Here is a 10,115-nt window from a genome sequence, read left to right as displayed (position 1 = left end):
CGGCCGGCTGGAAGGTTGATGGGTTGTCGTGGTTACCGCACCCCACCTGGTGCGGAGTATCCCCAGAGTGCTCCGCCCCTGCAGGGGTCGCGGAGACGGAGCGCCCTGCGCAGGGGCCGGCATGTCAGGAGGTGGCAACCCGCTTCTCACGTCCCCCACAGCCCTCCCACGCAGTTGTCAAGGAAACGAAGCGCTTCCCTCTAGGGCCGCCTCCCTCCCGTGGCTCCGAAGAAAAGACACGTGGCTAGTTAGGGGGCTGGGACGGCTAGAAGGCGGTCCGCAAGGAGGAACGCCGCTCGCTCCAACTCTCCAGCGTCTCTCCCGCCTCCTCCCAGGGTTGCTACGCCTGCGCCGGGTCAGAGACGCGGGCACCACCGCGAGCCGGGTACCAGGAGTACGCAAGCGTGGGGCCGAGACTCGCGCATGCGCCGTGGTGGCATGAAAAGGCGAGGGGCTCGGACGTGAAGCTAACTTTGCGCCTGCGCACCCGAGGCCCGCGCTTGGCGGCCGCTAGGGGGCGGTTCTGCGCTTGCGCCGTGGGAGGGGCGTGAAAGCCCGGTGGTAAGGGCGTTGGGGGCCGGCTGGGAGTAGGTGCGCCTGCGCTTTGGTCGCAGAACGGTCGGGGGCGGGGCCCGGGTCCGGGGGGAGAGAGGCGGGGGGCGGAGGGAAGAGGCCGCAGAAGCCCGAGTCTTGACCGACGGGCAGGCGGGGGCTGCGGCGGCGCCGGTGAGTGACTCGCGGTCCGACTGGGTCCCCACCCTCGGCTACCCTCACTCTTCCCAGAGTCCCCCATAACCTCCGTTGCCCCTCCTCAACCAGGATCCCCACTACCCCTAAAGCTCTCCTTAATTCCTGGCAATTCCCAGAACTCCCACAATCCCCGCAGACCCTGGACCCCTAATATTTTATAGTCCCGGGGCTTCTCCACTGCTCTAGGAGCCCCCAACTCACCATTATTCCTGGACATCTCCGAGGACCCCTTGAAACATCAGCCTTACGGGCTCCCCATTGCCCCGGAGCCCCCCAGAGCGCTCCTGTGCTCCAGATCTCCGTGCTGCATCTCCCCTTCAGCATCTCCTTACCCTCACTACCCCGTTTTTCATCGACCTCCGAGACACCCCCGTTCTCTCATTTTGCATTATCCCATGCCCCCATTCTCCTTTAACTCCTGCAGACACCCCCTTTTCCCCTGCTTTTCCTCATGCCCCGTAACCTCTCGAGACCCTCCCCCAATTTCCATCAACTCCTCGGCGTGACACTTTGTGCCGCGCGAAGATGAGCGCTCAGCCGGTGTCAGTTATTAATAGGCACTCCGATGGCCCCCCAGCGGCCCGTCGCCTCCGTCCGCCCTTCGCCCCCACCCCTGCTCGGGGGTCCACAGCCTGTGTCGGGGCGGCCGGGGTAGGGCGGGCGGCGCTGGGACTCCGGATCCCGGTCAGCGCCGTGCGCCCTGTGCCCGCAGCGCCGGCGCCCCCCATGCCCCAGGAGGCCGGCCGGTGGCGTCGGGGGGCGCCATGGCCACGGCGGCGGCGGGCGAAGCGGAAGAGACCACCCGCCTGCGCAAGCCGCGCTTCTCCTTCGAAGAGAACCAGATCCTGATCCGTGAGGTCCGCGCCCACTACCCGCAGCTCTACGGAGCGCAGAGCCGTCGGGTGAGCGTCGCTGAGCGGCGGCGCGTGTGGGACGGCATCGCTGCCAAGATCAACGGCATCACCAGCTGGAAACGCACCGGCCAGGAGGTGCAGAAGCGCTGGAACGACTTCAAGCGCCGCACCAAGGAGAAGCTGGCCCGCGTGCCGCACTCCACGCAGGGCGCCGGGCCTGCAGCTGAGGACGCCTTCTCCGCGGAGGAGGAGACCATTTTTGCCATCCTGGGGCCGGGTGTGGCGGGGCCGGGAGCCGGTGCAGGGGCCGAACAGCCCCCCGCGGCCGCTTCCTCACAGCCCCCAGCCCCAAGTGCCTGTGCTCAACGCTATGTGTTGTTGGAAGACCGCAGGGAGGACCGTCGGGCAGGTGAGTCCCTTCCCCCAGCGAGAGCAAAGGGTCTGAGTGCTGCGTGCCCCGCGGCCGCTGTTCCAAGCCCTCCTAGTGCCTCCTCCAAGGCTCCTGGCTGCTGCTGTCTTCCACGGTGACTCCGGGGGAAAGTGAGGTTCAGGAAAGGGAAGTGACTTGCCACCAGCTTGCGGCATGTGACTGTCTTTAGGTCAGAAATTGAACCCAGATGGCTGAGGTCTGACTGGCATCCCAGGGACTCTGGAGGTGCCTGTCTGGGCCCCAGTCTCTGCGCTGCCTGCCACTCAGCGGTGTCATTTTGAGTCTCTTACTACAGTTCAGGTGCTGCCTCTGTGAAATGGGGAGAAAACAAGAATCCCCACCTGAGGGGTGTTGTGAAAACTGAGTGAATTGCTTAGTGGGTAGCTTCTGAATTCTAGGCTCACTGTGACTTGGTTACTGGTGCTGTGAGGTACTTGCCTGTTAGACCGTCTTAGGAATCAGATACAGGGAGGGCTGGTGACTTTCCCTGAGGTAGGAAGAGCTGAGTACCAGGACTTCCTACTTAGCCTCGATGCTGGGTGATTTCCTCCACCCCTGTTCTCCAGGCACCTGCCCTGTGTTGTTGGGCAGCATTGGGGAAACAGTGGTGACTGAGCCCTCCTCAGTCCTGCCCTCCTGGGCTCCCAGTCCATAGACCGGAGCCCAGACGGTGATGATTCAGAGCAGGTGGTCCTGAGCCATAGGGGTCTCGAGGCTGCCCCAGTCCAAGCCTGGAAGACCAGGGAGGGCTTCCTGGAAGAGATGATGTCAGCACTGAGCTGCAAAGGATGGGGGTGAAGAAGCAGGAAAGTGAGAAGGAATAGTAGTGTAGTGACTTGGAGGAAAGACCGCTTAGCCGGTGTGGGAATTTAAGAAAAGTTTTCCTGTTGGGGCAGGGAGAGGGGAGGAAGGAGCATGGAAAGACTGAAGAGAGGAAGTGTTTCGCGATGAGGTCCTAGAGGTCAGCAAAGATCAGCTCACGCCAGGCCTTTAGCTCAAGGCAAGGAGTTTGAACATCACCGGAGTGCTGCGGCAGCCACCTGAGGGCTGGAGGAAGGAGGGACGTGGACGTGGTCAGGTGAGGCAGCTCAGGATCTTGGGCTCCAGGGAGGCTCGTTCAGCCACCCAAGGTCACGCTGGAACTGGAATACGGGCTGTGTCCTGCGCACAGCCCATACACCTAACACACCTACGCCCAGAGGTTGTCTGGGGGTAACAATCACTGTCGACTGAGAGTTCACGGCTACGCCAGAATTAGAGCACGCGTGGTTTGTAAGTGAAGGTCAGCACTTCGAACTTCATCTCGAGGGCATCTGGGAGGCATGCTGGTGTCTTAACCAGGAGAGAGACGTCACTGGGGGTTGGTGTTCTCAATCTGAATCAAACTTCTGTGTTAGTAGCTGTGAAACGGCCCCATTGACCCACTGCAGAGACGCCAGTTTCTTTTTCAGAAGCTCTGCAACCCCTTCCTTCCGTCATTCACTGACTCAACTAATACTGAGCACCCAAGCCGAGAAAGGCAGGAGCAGGCGCTGAGAATACAGTTGCAGAACAGACAAGTCCCCGTGTGCAACCGACATTCCAGTTGTGGGGGAGAAAACGACAACCAAGTAACTCCCCGAAACAGATCATACACGAGGAGGGAGAAAAGCTAGGAAGGACAAACCAGACATTCAGAGGGTAGTGACTATGGGCAGGGCTGTCAGGGAGGGCGTCGCCGAGGAAGTGACATTTGAGCAGAAAACTGAAAAGGGAGCCAGAGCACAGCGCTGAGGGAACTGTGGCCAGAGCAGAGGCCCCGGGCAGCGCTGGCCTGAAGGCCTGCTGGAGTAGAACCTCACCGAGATTCTCCTCTGATAATAGAGGACCCGCTGTAGTGGAGGGTCAGCCACAGGGCTGGGGCCCGGGAGGTGTCCTTGAGGATGACGCTGGGGGCTCCGGCAGCTGCATTGCTAGCCCCCTTACGAGGGACTTGGCTCTGAGCCTGCCTGGTCAAGGGGTAGTGCAGAAACCTCTCTAGCTGAGACTGCCCGGTGCAAACTCCTTCTCTGCCATTGCCCAGCTCTGTGCCACCCCTGGGCATCTGCAAAATGGGCCATTTGTGAGGACACCTACCTGAGAGAAGGGCTGGCGAAGATGTGGGAGCAGAGTGCAGCCCCCTCACCCAGGGCGTGGCCAGGAAAAGGGTTGTGCTGGGAATCAGCACTCTGAACTTCTCTCAGGGCATCTGGGCGGAGGCTAGTGTCCTTTTTCTTTTTTAATTTGTGCATACAGAATTAGGGTACAGGCCAGAGGTGGTGAGAGGATTCACCAGAGACAGAGTAGAGAGCAGAACAGGCAGATCGACAGAGCACACTGCTGAGGGGAGCAGCGGGTGGGGCAGGAGAGGTCTGCCGCGCCACGTGGGTCACCCCCGGGGTCGGGATCAAATTCGCACTGAAGCATCTGCAGCTCGCTTGCAGTGCTGCTGTGTCCTCACCCGTTGCACCACCAGGGAGGGCCGAGAGGCTAGTGTCTAACAAGGAGTGTTAGCGCTGCTCACCAATGCTCCCAGCCTGCGCCATGCCGCGCAGGGAGGTGGGGCCTGGCCTCGGGGCTCAAGGGCAGAAGAGCAGGGTGTTCTGGCTTTAGGGGCTCGCAGCAGGCTTCCTGAGGAAGGAACTGTTGACCTGGCCGCAGGGGGTGCTGTGATTCTGGTGGAGGGACAGCGAGGCAAGAATGGGGACCGGAAGCACCCCTCAGAGCCACAGGATCTCCTCCCCCAGCACTGACCTCCCTGGAAGCCATGTTCTTTTCTCGTGAAAGGAAACGATTTTGTGCTGGACATTGGTCTAGGTGCCTCCCTAGAGAACAGTGTCTGAGGAAGCAGAGCTCCCAGGGCCTGGGCAACGCAAGGCATCAAATAGGGGCACCAGAGAGGAGGCTGAGCTAGGACGCTGGAGACAGTGGCCAGAAAGGTCTTTCCTAGAAGGCCAGGTTTAAGCAGAGCCTGGTGGGGGAGGACGGTGGTGGAGCCAGGGAGGTGCCTAAGGAAAGATGTTTGTGTTTTTTTTAGATGTGGAGGGAGCAAGTGCAGAGGCCCTGAGGCAGGACCAGGCCTAGTGTGTTGAGGAGGAAGAAAAGGCTCTGGCTGGAGCCAGGTGAAGGGGTGAGAGAGAAAAACGTGAAAAGAGAAGAGGAGAAAGAAAAAGGAGAAGCGGGAGAGGGGATGGTCGGGAGCAATGGAGGGGAGATGGCGGAGAGCCTTAGGGCCCTCAGACTTTCCTTGCCTCTGAATGAAGTGGAAGCCACTGGCAGATACTGAGCAGAGGAAGCCCATGTTTGACTCAAATTTTCTCAAACATCGCGGTGAGCGAAAACGTTGCCACACCGCTTGGCCCGTGCCTTTCGGGCCTCGTGCAGTCTCGCAGCCGTCACGCCATTCAGTGAAGGCCCGCACCCCCTCCCCGAGGGCCGCTCCGCCCAGCCTGCGGCAGCCACTAATCTACTTTGTGTGTCTGCACGTGTCCCTACGCGACGTTTTGTAGAAACAGCACGGGGGCTGTGGCCCCAGCATACTGAGGGATGATTTAGTTGGACCCCTGAGGCCCTGGGGGCAACGGGCTGCCGAGCTCACCTGCCACAGCCCAGGTGGGAGGTGCTGGTGGCTGAACCAGAGCGGGGCTGAGGAGATGACCAGGAGAAGCTGGATTAATTCTGAGCTGATGGTGTGGGAGAGAGAAAAAGAGTGGAAGTTTGAGGCCTAGTGATGGGAAGAAAAGGGGAGCAGGTGGGGAGGACCAGCTTCTCAGCCCTGGTGAGTCTGAGGTATACCAGAAGATTGAGGGGATGCGCTGAAGGCCGGCTGCGTGCAGAGCGTTCAAGTTCTCAAATACAAGGAGGGCCCAGGTCAGGGGAGCCGGGGAGAGGCAGAGCAGACATGGGAAGTCTGCCAGCCTGGTTGGCGAGAGCTCCTGCCCCGGGCTCCTCACTGTGGGGCCGCCCCGCCTCTTTCCCGGCCCCCAGGAGCCCCAGGACCCAGCAGTGAGGTTGAGCAAGGGGGGGTGGACACTGGCAGTGTGGTTCTGAGCCTTCCAGAAGGTTGGCTCTGAAGTCTGAACAAGACGGGCCGCCTGGATCAGCTGCGGGCCCCGGGATCCTGGCTCCCCTCGGGCTGGTGAGGGCCGCTGGGATTTTGCTTCCTCCCAGGCACAAAGACTGGCCTGTCGGAAGCACGGTTGGTCTTTGGTTCGTCGGGGCGGGTCCGAGCCCAGGTGGGTAGCAGGCGGAAGGACACACGAGAACGTTGCTGGGCCGGTTGCGGTATCCGACTCGTCTCTGTCTCCACAGATAACCCGGCCCACAGCAAGGGGGGCTCCAGCAGCCCAGAGCCCTGGGCCCGGACCGCCTGCAAGGCCCAGGAAGGGGGCTGCCCGCCCTCCAAGGAGCGTGAGTCCCCACCCCCTCCAGCCCTCCAGAAGACGGTCCAGCTGCCCCGCCTGGCCTTGTCGCCACCGCCCCCAGCCCCTCCACCGCCACCACCTCAGCCTCCACAGCAGGTCCAGGCGCCACCCTCGGCCCCCAGCCCTCCACCCCCTCCGCTGCCTCAGCCCGTGCCCTCAGCCCCCGAACCCTCCCTGGACTTCCTTCGGGCCCAGCAGGAAACGGCCAGCGCCATCCGGGAGCTGGCCGGCACCCTTCGGCAGGGACTGGCCAAGCTGAGCGAGGCCCTCAGCGCCCTGCTGCCCCTCCTGCCTGGAACCCAGGTCGACCCGCTGCCCCCACCTCCGCCCCCGCCCCCCAGACCTGTTGTGGTGCCACCACCCGCCCCCAAGGTGGAGGCCACCCCTGAGCCTGTGTCCGTGGTGGCTGCTGTTGTGGACAGGGCTGGGGTGGCAGCCAGGGGGGTGATCATCGCCCCCAGGAGTGAAGAAGGGGTTCCCCGGGCACCCCCAGCCCCACCGCCTCCCCCTGACTCCCCTCCACACAAGAGGAGGAAAGGTTTCCCCACAAGGAAGAGGCGGGGGCGGTGGAAAACCCCATGAAGTCTGCCTTTGGGGTTGAGCCTGTCTGCACCCTGCTTGTGCCGCCCCCCAGCTTAGCCCAGTGGAGGAGGGCTCGTGCCTCCCCAGCCCAGCCGCACCCTGGCTCCCTGCTGCAGGGGCGCAAGCACCCCGGCCCCTGTACTAGTTAGTGCCTGATTCTTGGGGAGCCCCTTCACGGGCCCCCAGCCCTCTCTCCAGTACAGCGCTGTCTGCCTGGCTGCTTCCCTTAACCTTGACTTCTAAGCCATGGATTTTACATTATTTATTACCGCCCTTTGTGGGTGCGGAGGGAACCTCTCGGGTCTGCACATCCCCCGCCCCTCACAATTCCTGGTCTTGACTTGAAGAGAACTGACCTGGGGCCCTTCCCACCCCTCCTCCGTCCATACTGTGGAGTGGGTGGGATTGCAAGACAAATCAGAACTTGGAGGACACAGAGGATACAGCAGTTGTGCCCTAGGGAGCGGGGGTGGAGTTCCTACTGGGGGGGCGATTGGGTGGGCCCTCTGCCTCCCCTGTGGTCTCCAACCTCCAGAGCTCAGCCCCTCCCTGCTCCCCAGTGGTGACAAGATGACAATAAACTTATTTTTACTACAATTACATGGGGCTCTGTCTGAGACGGGCCTGGGGGCCGCACTGAGAGCCACTTGTCCCTCCATGGGCAGGTGACACCCCCTTCATAGTGGCAGGTGGGCGATTTCTGGCCTTGGTTTTTGATTGCTGAAGCCATCAGTCCCGTGGTCAAGCCTCCTTCCCAGTGACAGCTTTGGGGCACCAGCCCGGTGCCCCTCCGAATATGCTGGGTTCCCTCCCCCACTAGTAGGGGTCTGCTGCTTCAGTGTCCCTGAAGGAACAAGCGCCTTTATCTGTGCACGGCCTGTTGCCCCCATCGTTTTCTGAAGGCAAGAGTTGGTTCACTGTTCTCAAACCTGCTGCACCATCTGCTAACAAACTAGGTAATAACCACCTGCTTGAACTTGGACCCAGCTCGGCCAGGGGTTTCCCTGGAGGCGGCCTTGGTTCTAACTGGACCGTCATCGTCCTCATCTGGAAGGCCGGCAGAGAGATTGAGGTGCCCTTACCTCCTCCAGCCAGCTTGTATTCCTGTGTCAGGTCACAGTTCACATGCATCTGCAGAATGCCACCCCGACATTCTCTCCCTAGTAATTGTGAACAGTACAGTTGTGTCACCATTCACATCAATTTAAGGTAAACCTCAGGTCCCCTCATTAGGCTGCGCGAGGACACGGCCCCATCTGCCTCAAAGCCAGTGAGGTCTCCTCAGTGTCCTCCCTTGCCCCTCCCACTACCCCCCTCCCTTCCACAGAGGAGGGATGGAACCTGTCCTCAGTGTCCCCCCCCCTCCCTCCCACAGAGGAGGGATGGAACATTTGTATTCACTGGGGCTTAAAAAACGAGTCACTGACTAAGCTTCCAGCGCTGAGCATGTCTGTGCATGTTTGCACTTAAAAGCAGACTCTCAGGGTCTCCCATTTTTTTCCCCTAAGAAGTTGGGGGATATGCCAAAAATTGGTCAGGACCAACCCAGTCCACCTGCAGGCCACCTCTGGCCAGCCCTGGGCTGTGTTTAAGAAGTGGCACAAAGGCAGTTTTAGATGGCCCGTGGATGGCTTTGTTAATGGTCCCACGCGTAGTTTAAAAATACTTTTTAATGTGTGTAGTATATAAAGCCCATGTTTGTGCAGTTGATAACGGCCAGGAGTGACCATAGCCAATTGCAAAATGTTAAGGAGTAATGAGTTGGGAAGTAAAATGAAGCAGAGGCTGAAGTTTATTACCCAATCAGAGCTAAATGTTTGCAAGGGTTTGGGGGTGGGGAGGGAAGAACAGCCGCTGATTAGTTCGGAAACCACTTAAGAAAGCTCTGGCAAGTCATTCAAATATTGTTGAGCTGTATCCATGTCTATAGAGAGAGGAAAAGGCCGATGTGGTGACCCGCCTTACGCTGTTCCTCTCACGCCTGGGAGACCCTACCATGGGGACCCTACCAAGCGGCGTTGGACCTAGGGGCAGCACTCAAGGTTGAAGAAAGGTGGTCGGCTGCAAGTTCTCGCTAGTCCACCCCCTGCCGTATTCGCCATCTCTGACCGTCTTTCCTGTCCCCCCATGGGGTGCAATAGAGGGTGAGGATCCCCCCACACAACGTGCTAAAAAAAAAAACCAAAAACATTCAGAACCCCATAGACCCACAGAAGTTCTTTCGAGGGGAGGACAGTGCGCATCCGGGAGACCTTCCCCCACCTCCCAGACAGCGGAAGTGCGTCACACTGTTCGCCCCAGAGTGCATTTTGGGAAGTGTAGTGCAGTTGGGGGGAGGGCAGCGACCACTACTGTAACCCTTTAGACACCAGCGCACACTGGAGGTGCTGGAGGCGCGCACCACCGCCTACCCTCAGCAGATCCGGTAACGGGCAGCGGCATGGTCGGGCGGCCTCAGTCCTCTCCTTCCTCTGGCTACTGCCGGCCCCCGTCGGAGGCTGATGGCCAAGATTCTGGGGGAGAAGTGCCAAGTGGCCAAGCCGCGCCGCTACTGAGTTGACGGCTTCCCCTCCTGGAGCCCTCCAATAAGGGCCCCTGCGCCCCGCCCCAGGAGCTGCAGCCTTCCTAGCCGACCATTGGCTCACCTTTCCTGGGCGGAGAGTGAGCCTCAGAGAGGCCGAGACGCTGGCCTGGAGCTGCACAGCGACTCGGCGCGGCAACTGGACGCCGGGAGCGTGTCCAGCGCGTCAACTTCTGACTCCGAGGTAGTGCTGCCCACTCGTGTCCCCGCCCCGCCCCGCCCCGCCCCGCCCCTTGTGCCCGCGCCCCTGGCGGCTCGCGGCTGGCGAGGACCGCTCGGAGATGCGCCGCGGCGATGCGGCCACCCCGGCTGCCGCCCGCCGTCCCCTTTAAGAGCCCGCCGCGGCGGGACTACGTTTCCCAGAAGGCTTTGCCCGCGCGTTATGTAACTTTCCCTGCGAAGCGGCCTCTGGGGCAGAAGGAGGTGGAGGCGGCGGCGGCCGTTGCAGCGGCGGCGGCGGCGGGAGCGGCGGGAGC

The 10,115-nt window shown here is 61.1% G+C and overlaps 1 protein-coding gene and 1 long non-coding RNA gene across 3 annotated transcripts; one reads left to right on the top strand and one right to left on the bottom strand.

Moving 5' to 3' along the window:
• Positions 1-481: 481 nt before the first annotated feature.
• On the top strand, positions 482-7,676 carry MYPOP (Myb-related transcription factor, partner of profilin). Of its 2 annotated transcripts, none has more exons than XM_012733826.1 (3): positions 482-561; positions 1,463-2,013; positions 6,364-7,676. In XM_012733826.1, the coding sequence occupies exons 2-3, from the start codon at positions 1,515-1,517 to the stop codon at positions 7,056-7,058; spliced, it is 1,194 nt and encodes a 397-aa protein (XP_012589280.1). In that variant the 5' UTR covers positions 482-561; positions 1,463-1,514; the 3' UTR covers positions 7,059-7,676. The 2 variants fall into 2 exon arrangements, with proteins under 2 accessions (XP_012589280.1, XP_004694272.1); XM_004694215.2 differs by lacking the exon at positions 482-561 and adding an exon at positions 674-726.
• A 1,173-nt stretch (positions 7,677-8,849) lies between these two features.
• Positions 8,850-10,072, bottom strand: LOC105854475. The gene is made up of 3 exons (XR_001146149.1): positions 9,704-10,072; positions 9,470-9,571; positions 8,850-9,226 (listed from the first exon to the last, which is right to left on the bottom strand). It is a non-coding gene; the product is annotated as an uncharacterized LOC105854475 (long non-coding RNA).
• Positions 10,073-10,115: the final 43 nt, after the last annotated feature.

Source organism: Condylura cristata, unplaced genomic scaffold, assembly GCF_000260355.1.
Source record: "Condylura cristata isolate star-nosed mole 26May11 unplaced genomic scaffold, ConCri1.0 scaffold00041, whole genome shotgun sequence".
NCBI lineage: Eukaryota > Metazoa > Chordata > Mammalia > Eulipotyphla > Talpidae > Condylura > Condylura cristata.
Note: the sequence above shows the minus strand (reverse complement) of the source record. Positions and strands in the feature narration are given on the sequence as shown.